General features: G+C 42.4%; 1 protein-coding gene across 1 annotated transcript in view; it reads right to left on the bottom strand.

The window, feature by feature from the left end:
• Positions 1-20,894, bottom strand: part of Vwa8 (von Willebrand factor A domain containing 8) — a 309,886-nt gene that overhangs the window by 279,885 nt on the left and 9,107 nt on the right. Inside the window, exon 2 of the mRNA XM_051160869.1 lies at positions 9,557-9,634. Coding sequence (XP_051016826.1) covers positions 9,557-9,634 — 78 coding nt within the window. The remainder of the gene's footprint in view (positions 1-9,556; positions 9,635-20,894) is intronic.

Here is a 20,894-nt window from a genome sequence, read left to right as displayed (position 1 = left end):
GTGTGCACATGTGTAAGTGGAGGCTAGAATATCTTACATAACGGGTATCTTGCGTTTTGAAGGCAGGGTCTCTGTGAAGGTGAACCTTACTAACTGGCTACACTGGCCTCAGAGCACACATGGCTTTTATGTGGGTACTGGGAATTGAACTTAGGTTCTCAGGCTTGTGTTGCAGGCACTTGACCAAATATGCTATCTCCCCCAAGAATATTTTTTTTTTAATTCCTAAATGAAAAAAAAAAAAAAAACCTGCTTCAAAATTCCCTCAGAAGCTAAAACCATAATCTCTCATCAATTACCTAGCAGTGAAACTAAAGAACTGTAATTTTACCATTTTGGAACTATTCCTTTGAAAGGGAGAGAAAGCTCATAAACACAGTATTTGAATACAATAAACAAGTGTAAAAAACGTACACTTTCTCTGTCTGATCATCATGCAGCTGTTGCGCTTTGCCTGTGCAGACACTGCTTAAGAGCCGGTTGGCCTAGCCACACCTCCTTTTCCAAGTCCAACACCTGATCATCTTCATCAAACTAATGGACACAGTTGAAGTAGTAGAAACCCTGGGTAAAATATATGCTACAGGTAAGGTGACAGGTAAGGATCTTGTGCAGGAAGAACAGTGACAGACAGACAGCAACCACAAGCAAATGCAAACAGCCATCTAAATGCTACCTACCCAATTACTTCTGCTACAAAGCCGTCGGTGAACTTCAAAAAGAAGCTACAAATAACACCAACATGCTTTTTTAAATGGCTCTATAAGGATGCTGTGAAATGGTGAGGCCTGGAGTGTATAAGGAAGAATATTACAGTGACTGTTCTACTGCTGTGTTGGGTTTTAGCAACCGTGAGGATTTTGCTGTGTTTAGGAACACTTACACTTTGGAGTTTAATTGCAATCAGTCCTGCCCAGACTTGCTTTTTAAAGAAAGACTGAATGAAGACAAGAGTATTTTTAGCATGTGTCTTAACAAGAGTAACAACCTTTCCCAATCCCCATACTCAGCAGTGACACTCACAAGGCAGGACATGTTGGGGTGCAAGAATCAGACTCCAGGGAACAGCTGTCAGGAGAGTCAGGATTTTTCAACCGAGAAATGCCCACATGGGGGCTGGTAAGAAGGATTCCACCACTGCACCCTCCAAAGCACAGAGGAACCTGCACCTGCCCATAGATCATCATCAGACATCGCAGTAAATATCAGGCACTAGCCTACACGTTCACTTCTGCAATCTGACTGTGTCCCAACCAGATCCTTCCAGCTGAAACCACCACCAGCCAAGGAGACCCAGGAGCTGCCCGCTTAGAGACATTCATACAGCTAAAAGTAGCACAGTCATACTTTTAAGCACCATCTTCACCCTCAGAAAGTGTTTCCCTGAGACCTGAAACTAAGTAAGTTTTCTTGTTTCCTATTAAGAAGCAGTAATATTCCTCAGTTCTCAAATTTATTATGAGAAATTAATAACATTCATAAGACCCAGAAATCAAAAGAAATGACCTTTTTTTCACTTAATATTGTACTTGTGGCATATAAAGTATTACAGGTCTATTTTCTTAATTTTTCTGCAGACATGTATAACAATTTGTTGAAGAATTTATGTCACTAGCTTTAACCCTAAAAAAGAAAAGCTGTCTGTTACAATAATGCACTCAGACACAGTCACTAATAATGAACACTAAAAATAAACGATCCTGACTGCCACTGCTAGGATGAAAAGATGCAAGGGGATTTTTCATCAGCCTAATAGCCAGAACAAAACAGTTTATCTATTAAAAAAAAAAAAAAATCAGTTTCTTGAAACTCACCACACAGCTAAGAATACAAGGAGATGGGGAGAAAGCTCAGAGGTTAAGAGCACTGCTGCTCTTCCATAGGGCCCAACCTAGTTCCCAGCATTCACAAAGGCAGCTCACAACTTCCTGTAACTCAAGTCATGGGATCCAATGCCCTCTCTAGCCCTCAAAAACAAGTAAAGCGTTTTCATATGGCATTCACACACAAATAAAAATCTTAACGAAACAAAGAGACCCAAATGAGCTAAACTCTGAGAAGAAAAAAAAACAAGTCCTTTCAAGGACAGGAGAGACCCACAGCTAAACTTCCATCCCTGGTGGAATAACAGGAAAAGAAATCATCTGCCATGTTAGGAGAAACAACCAGGATTTATAAGAATTTACAAATGGCCACACCAGAGCTGGCAAGAATGCATACACTAAAGCCTCCCAGGTGGAGAGACAACTGCAGTGGCCCACTGACCCCTCCCACCAGATATCCAAGGACAAGCACACAGGAATGCACACTAAGGTCCAGAGGTTGGGCATGAGGTGAGGGGTGCCCTTCTAGAAGCAGCCAAGACCTCTCCTTAGTGCAAGTCAACAGCCCTCTGAGGCCAGAGACATTGGGACAGACAACATGACACTAACTCTCTCCAGGCCCTTGGGTTTTTATACAGTGCACAGCAGCACTTCCTTAAACGGAAGCTTATTTAAAAGGCCTAAAGCCATTTATAATTCTTCAAACAAGCTATGGCAAAACTAAAATCAAATCTAGATGACATGCATGTCATAATTGCTTATTTATCAATAAGAGACTGTAAGTCTCTTTGAGACCCCCTTGGCCTTCACCAATATGGCCCCAGAGACAGAGTAGCAAGATAAACGGAGAGAGATACAACAGTGTCCAGAGAACAATAATGAAGGGCAACACAATTCCCTAGAAACACCAAACTCTAGTGGCTATAAAGCAAAGAGAAATTACCTATGGTGTGCCATGGTTTGTGGAGCTGGAGTAACTTAAGTAAAAATAAAGAAATAGTAATGCTTGGAAAAATGAAATAACAAATGCACAAAAAATGGAGGGGGGAAAAGTAAGCATTGCAAAGCTATTTCTGGAGGCTAGAGACATGACTCCGTGGCTCAGAGCACCAGATGCTCCTCTAGAGGGCCCTTGATTGATTACCAGCTCCACATGGTGGTGATATACCAGAAGAACTAAAATTGGATTTCAGGGTTACGGGCAAAGGTTAAGAAATCGGCCTACAGGGGATAATCTGGCTAGCTGCAGGGAAGAACTAGCCTTTCCACCCAATGGAGACAGAGTTGCTAAGAGACCCAGTTTTATGGCCACATTCCTTCCTGCCCACCAGAGATAGGGTTAATAAGAAACCAGACACTTGCCTGAACAAAGAGAACCAAGAAAGTTAAGCCATGTGCAGTCTTGGTGCCTTTTTCTGTAGCCTGTCACCTTTAGACAGTAGACCTCCTTATGTTACTCAACCAATAGGCGCTTGCCAGGCTGGAGCGCCCCTGCTCTGAGCCACTGAGAGGGATAGGAACCTATAAGTTTCCCCTCAGCTCAGGGATCGAGGCTCTTTCTAGATACCACTGTGTTGGTGACCGTCAGAGCCCGACTCGAGTTGAAAAAAATTAAAGGTCCTCATGTATATTGCTTCAGTATTGAGTCCTGGTGGTCTTTTTTGGGATTCTCGCAATCTGGGCACAGCAGTGGCTCAGAAACATCTGCAACAAGCTGTGGCAAAGCCCTGGGGCTCCAAAACCATTCTGTCATCTGCAGGCACCAGACACATGAGTGGTGCAAAAACATACATGCAGACAAAATACCCATACACATTAAGTTAATTTTTTTATTTTTAATTAATTAATTTTTGAAACTGTTCTGGGTTCAAGAAATAAGATACTTGACACAAACCTGCCAGTCTGAGTCCAAACCCCAGGACCCACACAGTAGAAGAAACCAACTCCTACGAATTGTTCTCTGGCCTCTTCAGATGTTCTGTGGCATATGAGTGCCCACACACCCACTGTATCTCACACACAACACACAAACACACACACACACACACAGAGAGAGAGAGATAGATAAATAAATAAACAGTAGCAAATGTCTTAAATTCCCAATCTTTAAAACAACAAATGATAAAATATGTTAAGTAGAGAGCTCCAATATTGGGAGGAAGGGTCAGACTACCACTATGGAGTCTAAAGATACTTAAAGAGCCCTGAAGGCTGTCTTCTGAAAGGCTCTGTGAGATACCAGGAGACTGAGGTAGGAGGGTCCCCTGAGCTTAGGAGCTTAAAGCCTGAACAACAGAGCAAAACTAAAACAGAAGACAAACAACTTTCCAAACTGAAATGAAATAAAATAGAACTATAAATTTCTTAGAAAAATGCATAAGTATCATCACAAACACAAAGAGCAGAAATCAAAATAAACAACAATGAATAATAAATCAAATACCTACCTAATAAATCAAATCACCTACCAACCAAGATAATGGTGAAAACGTGACTAAGCAAACTGAGAAAAAAGTAAGGTCACACACACACACTTCACAGGATCTGTAGCCATAATATATGAAAGCTTCATGGAAATTAATTTTAAAAGCAATTAAGTCAATATCCGCAAACAGGAAAATAGCTTTAGCAAGCATTTCATAAGTGGAGATATGAAAATGGTCAGTAAGTAAAAAAAAAAAAAAAAAATACCATGTACCTCATTACTCCTCAGGGAAAAGCAAACAAACCATGAGAGAGAGTTCAGTTCTGGTAATAGCCTATTACTAGAAGAACAGAGAAAGGACCTCAAAAACTTCATCTCTCCATTTGAAAACCAAATGAGAACACTGGCAAAAATCGTCCAAGTAAATTTTTCCAAAACTCTAAAAATTAACAAAAAAAACTTTCAATGTCTGACAGGCATTAATCCAAAGAAAACTGGACAGCCCCAGTGAAAACAAGTTTGGTGGTGTTTTCAACTTGCTTTGATTTCATCCTAGGCACCAGACTGTGTGGGTATCTAGTAACCGAGCCACCCAGCATCACGTCCCAGCAAACATGAGCACCTAGCAGCCACTGAAGGGGACAAAATAAGGTTGGAATGTCCCCAGAAGCCCATTCACAGAGAATTACCCCTGGGGCAGGTCTGGCAGCGCCCGCAATGTTCATCCTCAGAGTCTGTCCTTAGTTAACCTGCTCCAAGCTCATTGTGTAGAAAGAGCACTGTGTCCCCTACAAAAAGAAAATCAGCTACAATTACTTAGCGTTACAGCTGCCTGCAGCAGAGAAACCAATTAGATAGAGTTAAAGTGGGCATGATCAAAACTGTTAAAAACTAAGAAACTAATGTTCACCCAAGGTTCCAATATATGCTTAGGAACTGAGAAGGCCAAGCCTACACCCAGCCAAATACTAGGAAGATAATAGTATTTTGGCGGGCCCTTAGGATCTGCATAAGCAGAAGTAAAGACACATTTATAAGGAGGGTGAGGACTTGCCAGGGTGGGCCCACAGCCACCCCAGTGCTCAGTGAAGGTGTGAAGACGCCACCTTGTACTAAGTCATCCCTTACATTATGAGATAGCAGCTGTACACTGTGCCTTGTCTTGGGTAACTCCACTTTTCAAACAGCAGTGTCCTGGTTTGTTTCCTGTTGTGACTGACAACATTAGCAAATCAGCCTGGAGAGGAAAGGGTGTGCTTCAGCCTACACTCTGATGTCTCTCTCCAGCACTAAGTCAGGGTAGGGATTAAGCAGAGTCCATGAAGAAGGACTGCTTACTGGCTTGCCTGCTCTCTGTGGCTTGCTCAGCCAGCTTTCATATACAGCACAGGACCACCTGCCCATCACACACAGTGAGCTGGACCCGCCCCTATCAGTCAGCTCCACTCCACATCATGCCCCCAGGCCAGTCTGATGGAAGCAGTTCCTTACTTGAGGGTGCTTCTTCCCAGGGGACCCTGGGGTGTGTGGAGCTGACAAAAACTACCCAGCACAAAGAGTTGGCCAGATTTTGAGAACAAATGTTGAGGCAGAGTGAGTCAGCATCTTGTTTGTGTGAGCACAAACCCACCATCTGTCTAGTTCCACCATGGCACAAAATATGGACTTACCAAATTAAATTAGAAATTCATGGACACAACCAAATATCTGAAAACACTGAGCACATGTGCTTATCTCACCAATTGCAACTCCAAGTCCTGTTACTAAAAAGTCCCATCACACTCACAGGGTTCAACCAGAATTGCCACAGCCAAGAATCTCTACCTCTTCTGTCTCCAGGCTCCAACAGTTTCTCCTCCCCATGGCACACAGACCACTTGGAACTGACATTCAAACCTGTTTTGCTCCTGCATTTGACAACTCCGCTCTCTCTGAACAGGTTTGTGCCTGCAATTTGTAAAACTTCTTATCTGATCCCCTCCAGACACTTTCCTTGCCTACATCTGAGCTCTCAGACTCTGCTTTCAGGTCAGGCAATTTGGACTCTGTAGCCTCCTTAACACTTTCTTAGTGTGTGTGTGTGTGTGTCTCTCTCTCTCTCTCTCTCTCTCTCTCACACACACACACACACACACACACATACACACACACACACTCACACACACACACACCATGCATGCACCCAAATGTATAAAATATAATATGTAATCTCAGAATTAATATAATTAACACCGAAGTAAAAAAAGGCCATGATTGCCAATGACCATGACCAGTGAATTCAGTAGCACTTGGGGAATTAATGTCAGTGAGACTGATGTAGCTTATGAATTTTTCATTAATCAATAAATTCTGACTTTTTAGAAAGATGTAAACCCATCAACCTGTTTTGAACATGGCATGCTCACAACAAAAGCCCCTCGGTAAAAACCAAGGCATTTAAGAAATCTGTGTGGCCATTAGGTGACCATTAGGTGACCGTTAGGTGACCATTAGGTGACCACTGAACTAAAGAAACCTTACTCGCTGAGGGGGACAAAGAATACACAATTTAGAGAAATAGCTAAGTAAAGTCATTTAAAATAGCAGCAGCAACAAGTCCTACAAAAAAGAGTTTTCCACAATAGCCACATTACTTTTAAATGTGCACTTTCAACAACAGAAGCTACTAGAAACAAGAAATGAGAAAGTATGGCTTGGGTGTACATAGAAAGAACGTTAATGAAAGCTGTCTGAGAGGGTGGAACTGTTGTTCTCAATGGGAAACCAGACAGACAGACAGACACTTCGTAGACATGTATGCTGCCTAGTTTTTGTCAACTTGAAACCAACTAGAGTCACTGGGAGCCAGAAGCTAGAGAGCTGCCTCCATTAGGCTGGCCTGTCAGCAAGCCTGTGGGGAATTGTCTTGATTCATGGTTGATGTAGTTCACTCTTGGCGGTGCTCTGGGCAGGTGGTCCTAGGTGGTAAAAGAAAGCAAGCTGAGCAAGCTAGTGAGCAGCATTCAACCATGGTTTCTGCGTCAGCTCCAGCCTCTAGATTCCTGCCTTGAATCCCTGCCCTGACTCACTGAGACTGCGCTCTCAAAGTCGGAAGAGTAAACAAATACGTACCTCCCCAAGCTGCTCCTGGTCATGATGTCTACCACAGCAGCAGAAAGAAAACTAGAACACCCAGCAATTGGCTTTTATAAATACGTTCTAAGAATTAAAAGAAACCATGTAAGGAATTAAGACAGCATGACATCAGTATGTCATCAAACAAATAATGTCAATAGACAAAAATTACTTTAAAACTCCCAAAAGAAACTAGGAACTTGAAAGCTACAGTAATAAAAGGAAAAACTCACTAGACAGGCTAAGAAGATGTGAGCAAGTCATAGAATCATCTGGTATAAAGAAAGAACCTGAATGGATGTAGAACATGACAAACCTAAGACAGACGAACTGATATAATCCAGCATACAAAACAGAAATAAGAAGGAGGGACCCTCTCAGTTACTGACTGGAGTTATGTCTATCAACATACCAATAATGAGAATTATGGGGAACAGGATAAACTCAGAAATCAGTACTTAATAAACACTGTATTAAGTCAGTGTTCCATTGTTATAACCAAATACCTACCACACATCATAATAGGAGTGTATGAGAGAAAGAAACCAATGACATGGGGAAGGCAAACAGTGGCCAAGGGTGAGCTTTGGACTTTATAATAAAAACCAACCACTGTCAGAGCCCAGGCCCTATCTCTTTAAGGTTCCATTACCCCACCAGCACACTCACACTGGAGACCAAGTTCCTGAGGCAGAAACCTCTGCTGGACAAATGATCAGAGGAACCAAACTATCAAAACCAAGAAGAGTCTCTCTAAGAGGGAGAACAGTGACAAATGACTCATGGCGGAAGGGGGTTACTGATGGCATAGGTAACTAACTCCTCACCAGACACCAGGGCAGGGAGCCTGGAAGCACCAATATAACATTCAAAATCTCAAAAGACCATGTCAACTGAGAAGTCTGTATCTGGTGAAACTATTCCTCAAAACATGAAGAAGAAATTAAGACATTTCTAGATAACAAAAACAGAGCATTCATCCATAGCTCAACTGCAATACAAGAAAAATCAGGCCAATATAAAAGCTCATTAGATAGCAATTCAAATTCATCCAAAGAAACAGACAATTAGCAAAGGAAACTGCATGGGGGTGAGGGGGGGCTACGTGCACGCATGTGCTTAAGGAAGGAAGCCAGATGTCAACCTTGGGTATCATGCCTCAAGCATTTTCGTCCTTGGTTTATGATATACTACAGATCTGTAATCCCAGATATACACAATCTATTACCTGGTCTAAGCCTCTCCACTTAGGTAAGGGTGGCTTGTTTTCAATCCCAGGAAGCAGTCTGTCTCTGCCTCCCCAGTGCTGAAATCACAAGCATGTGACACTCCACCCAGCTTTTTCATGTGAGTTCTTAGAAACAAACGACATTCTCATCTCATGCTTGCATGACCATCCCTTCACTGGCTGCACCACCACCAAACTAATGGATAGGGTGTAATTTCACATAACAATAACAGCACAAAATAGGTAGGAAGGAACAGTATTTTGGATATTGGAGCAAAAGATACACACACACACACACACACACACACACACACACACATACACACACATTTATTTACATAAGTAGCACAAATCTGAACAACACTGCTTTAAAGGGTTAGATATCATAACTATCAAAACAATGGATAGGTTCAGCAACATAAATGGACTTCAAATTCCTCTTCTTAATGGAAAGAAGCCAGATACACACACACACACACACACACACACACACACACACACACACACACACACCATACTGATACTATTTTCACGAAGCTAAAAAATAAGTACAGTTGATTTTTCATGGCAGAGAAGAGAACAGTGGTTTCCAGGGCAGGAAAAGCAGAGACACAAGAATTCAGAGGCAATGAGAGTGATCTTGATGTCCATACAACTTCATAAAATGATCAAAACTAACCAAATAAAAATTTGCTTTTTATTGTGTGCATTTTATTGTATCTACTATCCAACTCAAGCCACAGAAGGTAGTGAACATGGACACTTCTGCTAAAAGCCACAAGTGAGGAGAGGAATGCCTCATACAGGATGAACCACTCCAAACCAACAAACACTGTACAGCACAGACCAGCATGAAACTGGTAACAGCACCCTGGGCTTCTACCAGCCATTCTGTTCTTACGGTTTTATTTTTAATGTCCACAATGTAATTTTAAAGTGTGTTTATTCACAGATAACATTTCTTACTGTAGTTCTGTGGGACAAGTTCTGGGTTCTTGGGAGTTTTCAGCTTGTAGGACACATCTCCAATATTAACTGTATCACCTAAAAAAGAAAAGAAGAAACATAATCATTACAAGAAACAAGTGACACACAGTACACCCTGGCAACTCTGATGCTTTAACCTCCAGGGAGGGATGTCACACAAATGTCCCAGGCACATTTCTATCAACAGTGTAAGTTATAGCAGAGAAAAGCGAATACTGAAAAAATTCACATTTCAGGAGCTGGGCTGTCACATAAAGCAAATTATATTAACCAGACTTATATTTGAGCTTAATAGCAATACTAATACAGGCAATAACAATACAGAAAAATGTATTTTAAAAGTTTTAAATTTCTTTTTTACATTATTCACTTATGTTAGGAGGGTGTACACATATGGAGGTCAAAGGGACCATCATACCAGCCCTGACCAGATTTCATTTCTAGGTCCTTTTATGATTTGACTCTATGTCCCCCACAGGATCAGGACATGAACACAGTCCCTAGTTGGTGGCAATGTTTCAAAAGATTCTCAAGGCTTTAGGAAGTGAAGCCTAGGTGAGGAGAGCAGGTCACTGGCAGTGGGTTCTTAGGGTATGTTTGGCCACTTTCTTCCTCTGGTCCAGGCCCAACATGGCATGAACATTAGTGTCCTGTCATGCCTTCTCCACCATAACAGACTGAACCCTCTGAAACTGTAAGCCAAATCAATGTTTTCTCCTCTAAACTGTCTGAGCCAGGTAATTTGGTCACAGTAATATGAAAATAATATAGAAAATTTAGTACCAAAATTATGAGAGCAAAGCAGCCCCATTCTATCGGCACTCAGGGTTATAGGTCCAAAGAACAGGGTTACAGGGTTACAAGTCCTCGTGTCTAGTAGAGTCCACTGTCAACTCCAAGAACACTGAAGTTTTATGAGGAACCTTATACAATTGGGGAACTCACATGCTTATATGCAAGAGCCCTGACCCATTGAGATGTCAGCCAAGCACCACTCTTTGTTCATTTTCCTTCTTGGTTCTTCCCCTGCCTTGGGACGTCCTGGTGGGCCTTTTTCCACCAGCAGGCTTTCCTCAAGCCTGTGCAAGCGCTTCTGGCCCATCAACCAATCAGAATTGCCCACACACATTCAAAATAACCAGCCAAATTAATCCCACTCAGATAACTAATTTATATATGTGTGGAACCAAATTTGCTGATTCCTGGCCATAATGATGCCTGCCCCAAACACTATGTGGCAGCCCATTTTCGTGACCCCTTTTGCCACAGGGAACTATTACTCTCCTTCTCAATAAAATCCTGCTTGCTTGCCCTTCTTCTGTTGTCTATGCCCATCATACTTCATGGCTGTGAGAAAACAAACTCAACTTGGACCCAGGAAATGGGTAACAAAAAGAGGGGTCATTAAAGTGACTGAACCTGACCATGACCTTCTTAGGTCATTAGAACTAGTTTGTGGGCAGGACGTTTGGAGATGCAGGCTAGAGAAGTCCCAGAATACTGTAAACAGGGCTCAGTTAACTCTAATGAGAGCTTAGGTGACCAGAATACCAGCACCAAGTCACGCAGTAAAGACTGCCTCACAAGGTTTCAGGTGGGAAAGGGGACTTGACCAAGAACAGAGTTGAGGGTTCTCATGTTATGCTCTGGCAAGAGAGTTTTCTATATTCTGTCCACATAATGTGAACCTGAGTGACGCTATTTCAAAAGAATAGACTAATTACTTTGACAGAGGAAATTTCAAAACTTTATAGCACTCAGGCTGTGGCATGGTTATTGTTATCTGCTTTAGCCAGTCTTTTCTTGAAAATAAGAAGGAAAAAGCAGAGTGGAAGGATTTCAAAACTATGCAGTCTGGGAAAGAAAGGGACACATTAAAAGTTGATAAGCAAGCCAGGTCGTGGTGGTGCACACCTTTAATTCTACTGCTCTGGAGGCAGAGACAGGCAGATTGCGGTGAGTTCAAGGCCAGCCTGGTCTACAAGTGAGTTTCAGGACAGCAAGGGCTGAAAATAGAAACCCTGTCTCCTGTCTCAGGAGGTGGAGATGGGGGCAGATGACAAGGCGAATGGGGCTGGTTTTGTTTTTCCTCTGTCAACACTATTGGGGATGAAACCCAGACCCTAGGCAGGAACTCTACCACACAGCTATTATTTCCAGCCCCTAGGCTATGTGGGGCGCGGGGAATGAGACTCATACTAGGGACTGAATAGAACTCTTAGCACTCTACCACCGAGCTACATCCCAAACCAGGAGTACAGTAGTTAGAGAAGTTTGTACAACCAAAAAGAAACCAGTAGCAAAAGTGTATTGAGGGCAATTAGAGAAACTTCTCTCAGTTCCACCCTGTTAAAATATAAACTCATTAGAAAGATTCTCCCTAAAGAAGATGGAGCTGCTGGGACATTCAGTTTATACAAAACAGCCTGGGGGTGGGGAGAAGGGGGCTGATGAGAGTACTGGCCTCTTCTGGAAGACCTGGGTTAAATTCCCAGCACCCACATGACTGCTCACAATCATCTGTAACTCAAGTTCCAGGGGATGTGGCACACCCTTCTGGCCTCCGAGGGCACCAGGCATGCATGTGGTAGACAGAGATGCAGGGGGAAAAAAAAAAAAAACCTATACACATAAAATAAAAATGAAAATTTTTTTTAAACAGAACCCTAGGAAAGTGCTTTTCTGGGCTCAGCCACCACTGGTCTCAGTCACTAGAAGCCAGTGTAGCTGTGGTTCAACAGGGCCTGGCTACTGACTGAGCTGGTGGGAGCTCTTGGCATTATCCACGAAGGCAAGAGTTGTGAGGTCACAAACGCTTCCACCCAGATTTTGAAGGAAGGCCTGAGAGGTTAGGCAATGTGCATTAAGGTAGATTTCCCACAGGGTTTCCCTCAGAGCGTATGTTGTCATAAAGACTGTAGGATACTGGAGATGTCAGGGAAGTGGAATGTCTGCTGAGGAATCCTGCAGCCAGTGAGTGCAGCCAGCCCAGACAGTAAGCCACTTGAGCTGCATGTGTCAGTGGGCTATAAACAGCAAAGCCATGGTGCTGAGCTGCCCAAGGACAATGGAGTCCAGACAGCGCTGCCATATGCACCAAATGCCTTACGTGATCTTGTCTGTGGTTTGACCCTCCACTGGTCATTTCCCACTCCTCCCTTTTAGAATACTCCATTGTATACCGAAAGCACGTGATTTTCTTTCAGATTTTACAGACTCACAGCTGAGTTTGCCCTGAGTATCAGAGGAGACTCTGAATTTGGAATAATACTAGAAGTGTCTTGGATATTAATTCTTGGATATTAACTAAATGCATCGTACTTATGTGATGGCAATGAGCCTTAAGGAACCAGAGGCTGAATTTTATAAACTCTTTTAACATTCGCTGTTGTTTTTAACAAAATCTCAAATGTTCCATTTTACCAATAAAGTTTACCAAAAGAACTCAGGAGCCAGATGCTGGGGTGAAAGCCCAGCTAGCTCAGCTGGTAGAGCATAAGACTCTTAATCTCAGAGCCGTGGATTTGAGCCCCTCATGGGGAACCACATGTTTTTAACAAAAATCTCAAACATTCAATTTTACCAATCAAGACTTGGGAGCTAGATGCTGGGGTGAAAGCCTGCTAGCTCAGAGAGACAGAAAAAGAACCCAGTTGACCTTCTTCCTCAGCCGACATGCCAGAAGGAATAAGGAAGCACTCCCTCTCCACATGGTCTCAACCCCTCAAACTAAATGTACCCTCCCTTCTACTTCCTGTGAGTCTCTCTATCCATCCTCCTGACTTCTTTTATTCTCTATGGTTTTTTTTTTTTTTTTCCCCTATGTTCACTCCCTGTTGCTTGGCTCTTCCTCTTGACCTACAGTTGATTTTATTTAATTCAGCAGAAAGCTCTTGGTTTAACGGTGTGGGTTAGGGCTGAGCCACACCACAACTAGAAACAGGTATTTCCAGTAAATAACACAACCTCAGGGTTCATAGTGTTATCAAACATCTTGTGATAGTTCACATGAGCTCATGATTTGAACTTTTGGTCCCAATTAGTAGTCCTATTTGGGGGCATCTAGAAATGTTAGGAGGTGAGTCCTTACTGGTGAAGCAGGTTACTGAGTGTGTCCATGAGGTATTTTTCCCTGGCTGCTTCCTCACCCACCATAATGTGGGCTAGGTAGCTCCCACACCTTGACAGACTGACCCTCTGAAACCATAAGCAGAAATAAAGCTTTCCTCTCTTAGACTGCCTATGTCAGGCATCTGGATCACAGTAAAGAGAAAATTTAACTAATGAAATTATCCAAAGCATTCTCACATCCTTCCAAATCTTTTACAAAGTCAAGTTCTCTAGCAGCCTACCCTCAAAAGTCAGTATTTCCATGTCATAAAAAGATGGCAGGCCAAACAGCATAAATGTTGAGAATGTCTAGATAAAACAAGTGAAAGGGGGAGAAAGTTCTAAACAACTTCTACAGAGTTCTAGTTTGTAAGGCAATGTTAATCTGACTGTTCTACAGTGCAGGCCTAACCCAATTTCCCTTGACTTTACTCTCTCTGACAGTAAAACTGACTAAGTGGCACAACTGGCATCTAGAACTTTGTCTAGAAAGGTCGCAAAGACATGCAAAAAAAAGTAGCTGTTCAAAAGCTCATCCTTCAGGCTGGCCAGCTCAGAGCTGCTGAGGCACACTGGATACCAAGACCTCAGTCTGTGGTGATGACAACAACAGCTAACATTTGTTAAATGCTTACTACCTTCTAAATCCTTTACATTTTATACCAAAATAACCCTCTAAAACGAAGTCTTTCAAGTGAGAAAATCTGTGACTCTGAGAAAGGTTTTTTTAATAGATGATAGAATTTATTAAAGACACATGATAAGTTGAGAGAAGAAAAGTGCTCTACACAATGCTAAATCTTTGTTTGGCCTAATATTAGCTGCCAAAAGGGGCCAAGGTAAACACACTGAGAACAAAACCATAAGGCTTATAAACTCCCTCCATGACCCACCAGGCCTTCTCCACAGGCAACTTCTCCTTCCTTCTTATCACAGAGGTTCTTGGCACATCACAGCGCCATGTGGAGCTGGCAGAGTCAGCATCTCCACACAGACAACTGGAGGTCAGGAGTGTAGCACACAGTGGCCTTTACCTCAGCAAGTCCTGGGGATTCACCTCCTTCCTGTCTCCCTCATTCTTCCCCATATACTGGCCATGGTGGCAGCATTCACAATCCCGGTATTGTGGAGGGCGCTGCAGGAAGGACCGAGGTCAAAGGCAGCCTGTGTTACACACTGAGCCCCTATCTCAGAAAGAGTTTTTAAAAATTAAAGTTATCATATGCAATGTTAAAATGCATGTACTATAACCTCTCTATCAAGGTGTGGTGTTGATGAGGGAGTTGTTTGTTTCTACATGGGGTTGGGTTTTCGCTGTTGCTCAATATGGGGTCTCAAGTATCCCAGGCTGCCCTCCATCTGGCTATGCACCCAAAATTCTAGTCCCCCTGCCTCTACCTCCTGAGTGCAGGTACCATGGCACACAGCACTTCCTCTAGTTTATGCACTGCTGAAGATTGAATCCAAAGCTTTACAAATGTTGGCATTCTACCAATGAGCTACATCTCTAGTCACCTTTACTAAAGTATAAAAAGAAGTTTTTCCTCAGTATTTAGAACTGAACATCTGATCTTTCCACAAGAATACTCCCCAATTGTACTAATGGCAACTTGAAATCATTTTTTCCCCTCTTACAACCCAATTCATGATAGTCCCAGACAGCCCTCTTTCATACACCCTATAGACTTACTGTTTCAGGCTTGGCTCTTTACAACCCACAGAGCCACTATAACAACCAAATATAATCAGAGACAAGACATGCCCTGTGGGCTTTGTAATGACCAAGAAAGGGTGTTTCTAATTGACTCCTCCAGCCACATTGGTCTCATTACACATTAAATGTCTGTTAAGGTTTCTATTGATGTGAGGGGGGGAAAAAAGCCATAACCAACACCAGCCTGGAGAGGAAAGGGTTTATTTGGCTTACACTTCCACATCTTAGTCCATCATTGGAGAAAATCAAGACAGGAACTCAAACCAGGCAGGAAGCTGAAGGCAGGAGCTGAAGCAGAGGCCATGGAAGATGCTGCTTAGTGGCTTGTTCCCTGTGAGTTGCTCAGCCTAGGACCTAGGACCTAAGTACCTAGGACCACTGGGCCAGAGGTGGCACCACCCACACCCACCTTCCCACACCCATCATCAACCAAGAAAATGCACCACAGGCTTGCACACAGGCCATTCTGGGTGGGGGTGACATTTTTCTAACTGAGGCTCCCTCTTCCCAAATGACTCTGGCTTGTGACGAGTTGGCATAAAGCTACCAGCACCAGTGAACATGCTGATATTTTCAGGCCTCTGCACTAAATTGTCCTACTAATGAAACCCTTTCCCTAGGCAGAACCATTTGTCAGAGGCTAGCAAGGAGCAAATGGAAAACTGGTATATTCAAAATGAGAAACTGAAAGAACATAATCATTAGTCACACGCACTATTCTGAGTAAAATCCTGTATTAGCATTCTTCAAATTGTCCTTTCCTTTTGTTCAGGTAACACTATGTGGAGAAAGATGAACATGCTCAGGGGCGTTGTCTGCTATCACATTCTACTCCCAGCTCTCTAGGACAGAAGGGTACTCAGGCTGGCCTTGAACTTGCAATGAAGCTCAGGCTGGCCTTGAACTTGTAACGTAGCTCAGGCTGACCTTGTGCTCTTATGCTCTATTTCTCCAGTGCTGGGGATTATAGGATTGTGCCACCACACCTGGCCTGACATTTTAGGAATGCAAGGTGAGCATCCCCAGAGGCCTCTTGACCACCATTGCTATAATATGAACAGAATATACCTGAAAATATTCCAGTCCTCCATTTTCACTTTTCAAACATGTATGTGTTTTCATAGCCTTAAGATAAGCATGCCCAAAAAATGTAGCCACCTTCTCTTCCTTAAGTATAAAAAGAGCATGCTCAGGAATGTGCCTTCAAAATACTTTCCTATATGATTATATATAGACTGCCAGAAGAAACTCTCCATGCTTCCTTGCTTTTGCTCAAGGAGGGCACTGCTTTGGGAAGGACTCTGTGCAGTTCTTAAGAAATGCTTCTCCACTCTTATTTCTTGAGCCTGCCTCACGTGGGCCTCACACTCAGTAAAATGTCAATGTATTGATTGCATTTTGTTGTATGATAGGGAACCACATAAACATGAGAGCAGAATTCAAGAAAAGCAAGGAGAATGCAGTCCTCTGAACCTAACAATAATAGAAAGTCATGACCATCCCTAGGTCTTAGGGGCTCAGAGAGAGCAAGCAGATCAGTTACCTAATTTAGGCACCCTTTTAACAGTTGTATCCATTTGTGGGAGAACAGAGAAAACCTTTGGGAGTGACCTAGCAAGGAGGGAGCTGGGGATTAACTATTGAAAAAACAATATTATCAACAGTACTGAGAATAGAAATAAGACAAACCCTAAATATGCCTGTATAATTTAATATGCTCATCTCCATAAGTTAAGAAGCAGAGGGAAACGGCTACAGAACCTAGGAAAGTGCTTCCTGGTCCTTTGGCCAAAACAAGGGTAAAGCTGAGGACAGAGACACTCCCAACCCCCTCATACTACTTACCCTAAATGCAAATAACAGCATAATTCATATTTTAATGCATTTGTAACATTAGCCAAAATATGTTATAGGCTGGGCATAAAGTAGGCCTCAGGAAGTTTCAAAAGAGTAAAACCCTGAAGTATGCTTCTTGACCATAATGGAACTAAACTAGAAATCAATGTCAAAAAAAGTAAATGCAAGATCCCAGACATTTAACCATCAAGCTAGAGGCTTTTAAAAAACACAAAGGATGAAACCACAATGGAAACTGTTCGTTGAGAAGTAGGGCAATGGCCAATTAAGCATGTCTCCTGCAAGCAAAGAGGAGGAGGCGGGACATGAGATTTAATCATTTCTGCCTTAAAAAAATCATAAGCTTGTCCATCTTTGGCTATAGTGCTAGACCTGGGAGCCAACTAACCAATAGCTCTGCCCTTTGCACAATTTGTAAATGTCTATTTGGCTCATCGCTCTCCGGAGTCGCACAGCTGACGGTGGGCTATCACACACTTCCCCACAGTCTAGAGACAGCTTTGCCTCAACCTGAGGGAAAATGGAACTCTCCTCTCTGCCTGCCAACCACCTCCAGCCAGCTGTACCCTCACACTCCTGCTTCAACAACTACCCTGAACCCTGACCTTTCATACCTCTCACGCAGCTCACCTTTCACTCAATGGCTCCTCACACAGCTCCATCTTCCCCCCTGAATCTTCCCCAACTTCTCTGGCACAATCTCTTCCCTCCAGAACAGATGACCTCATTCCTTTCTGCAAGCACGTCTCATGCTGCATCATAATTACTGATCGTGGAGGCTGACGGCTCGGCACTGGAGGCCCACGTTCTGTTCCCGGCACCCATTTGGTAGCTCACAATTGTCTTAAACCCCAGTTCAGTGGTCTTCAATTCCCTCTTCTGACCTCCATGGGCACTGGGCACACAAGTGGTACACATACATATATGCAGACAAAACACCCATACACATAAGTTAATTAAACTGAACATTAATAGTAAGTACTTATTGGCTTCCCTATTTGACAATGCTCCTGGAGGGAGCTACATGAGCACTTTCCAAGGTACAGAAGAACATGGCAGTCTTTCAGAATCCATTTTCAGACTTCCACTTCCAAGTGTCCCAAACAGCCCCTTCTCTGAGTTATTTTTCCCCAGTACATTGTGTCAAGGCATCAGCTAAAGGAACATATGTGTATGGTCAAACACCAGCATCCTTTGAACACTGTAACATCATTCAAGCCCATGTAAATAAGACTGACTCAAGATATTAATGTTTGTACTAAAAGAAAAGCTTTGCTTTCGAGCTATTTTGGTCTGTGCTGGCTTGTGTCAAATAAAGTATATTACGGCATGGAGAAGTGAATACTATCAATAAGCCAAGATGGGCAATGTCAGACAGCAAAGCACAGAGAACTTCAGCTTTTTTTTTTTTTTTTTACACACTTGATGATAAGCTAAATGTTCAGCTTGTCTCAATTCTTTCTTCTTCTTCTTCTTCTTCTTCTTCTTCTTCTTCTTCTTCTTCTTCTTCTTCTTCTTCTTCTTCTTCTTAATTTATTTATTCACTTTACAACCTGGTCATAGTCCCCTCCCTCCCCCATCCCCTTCCCCTATTCCTCAGAAAAGGGGAGCCCCCCTACCCACCCATCCCAGCTCACCAACTCGCATCAGGACTGAGTCATCCTCTTCCCCTATGGCCTGGTGAGGGAGTCCCACCAGGGGGAAGTGATCAAAAAGCAGGCAACAGAGTCCGTGTCAAAGATAGTCCTCACTTATCTTGGAAAGATGTTACTGCTTTTTTAAAAACCACTGTTGAGGACCAGCAAGATGGCTTGGGGTGGAAGGACAGAGAATCAATTCCTGAAAGCTGGCCTGACCTCTGTGCACATGTTCACACTCACACACAAAATAATAATAGATACATGTTTAAAAGTACTACTGAACAACTTAAATATTTCATATAATTGATAATGGATGTTCATCCATTTAATGTAACGAATAGTTCCTGGTAGAGTACTATAAACATTTTCATAATACTCTGGCTGAATATCAGAAGAGGCTTAAGTGTTTCAGAACAAATGTGTACCTTTCCACTAGATAGGCAGAAAACTGACTCTTGAATAACATCAGGAGCTACTCAACCCCATCAGTTATTCCCCATAGTACAGAACTCTATCTTCATGCTTTTGTTATGACAAGGTTGAACTCCAGCCACTGAACCAATTAGTTTTCTGCTTCACTAAGTACATTAAAAGTATGGGCTCAACAAATTTATTTCCAATAAGAGATTTTTATCTAATTATTCCTCAAACACAATCAATATAGTTTACTACACACTTAATACAACACCATGCCTCTAGCATAGCCCTTAATTCATGAGACTCTTACCTTAATATTGTATTCTTTTTACCAATTAAAAAAAAAATCAAAGGAGCTGGGCACGCCTGTAATCCCACCACTCGGGAGACAGAGGCAGGCTGATCTCTGTGACTCCAAGGCCAGCCTAGTCTGCAAAGTAAGTCCAGGACAGCCAGGACTACAAGAGAAACCCTGTCTCAAAAAACAAAAACAGAAATAAAACAAAAAAAAAATCAAAGGTATAGAATCATTTATTATGAAATGTTATCAATGTAATGAATACATGGCATATATTTAAAAAGCAAAATAAAATAACAAAAAACAGAGTCACAAACAGAACTACAAGACTCCCTTACTTTTAGCTTTACTAGTTTTAGTAAACCAGTTCACAAATGTCCCGTATCTTATTTCTCAATAGTTTTTAAAAGTTTTATTTACAGCCAGGCATGGTGGCACACACCTTTAATCCCAGCACTGGGGAGGCAGAGGCAGGCAGACCACTGTGAGTTTGAGGCCAGCACAGTCTACAAAGTGAGTCTAGGACAGCCAAGGCTACACAAAGAAACCCTGTCTGGAAAAACCAAAAAAAAAAAGGAAGTTTTATTTACTAAACTGTATTACATTCATTTCAACTAAAAAATGTAACTTCTTTTTCTGTCAGAAAGCCTAACTTCAGTGATTGGTTTGACAGGATACCTTTGTTGATACAAAAAAATTTAAAAATTTGACAAAATGTATTTAAACATGGCATAGATTAAAGTATTTTCTCAAAATTAAAAAATTTGTATCAGCAAAAGTACTTTGAAATTAAGTTTCAATTTGCCCCATAATCCTAGTAAAATACACTAAATAAGGAGCCACCAAGAAAATAACTGACAAAGCCATTTGACAAATTTTAATAAAGTGATTTTAATGATCCTCCAAGAAATTAAGACAGAAATGACGTCACTAGCCAAGCCCACCATTCTTCTGCAAGTCAGAGGTGTCTGTCTGTCCTGCTTTGCTTTCTGGTGCTGTGATAAAGACCATGACCAATAGGACCTTGGGCAGAAAGGGTTTACTGCATCTCACAGGTTTGAGCCTACCGTCAGGTAAGCAAGGGCAGAGATTCAAGCAGGAACCCGAGGCAGGATCTTAATGCACAGGTCATGGAGGAACACAACATACTGGCTTGCTTTCCAGGGCTTACTCAGCTCTTGCTTCCTTGAAGAATTCAGGACCAGATTGAGATCGGGCATGTCCATTGCCAGGGGTGGTGGCGCACGCCTTTAATCCCAGCACTCAGGAGGCAGAGGCAGG

This window comes from Acomys russatus, chromosome 18, assembly GCF_903995435.1.
Source record: "Acomys russatus chromosome 18, mAcoRus1.1, whole genome shotgun sequence".
Lineage (NCBI taxonomy): Eukaryota > Metazoa > Chordata > Mammalia > Rodentia > Muridae > Acomys > Acomys russatus.
This window is presented reverse-complemented; position numbering and strand designations above follow the sequence as displayed.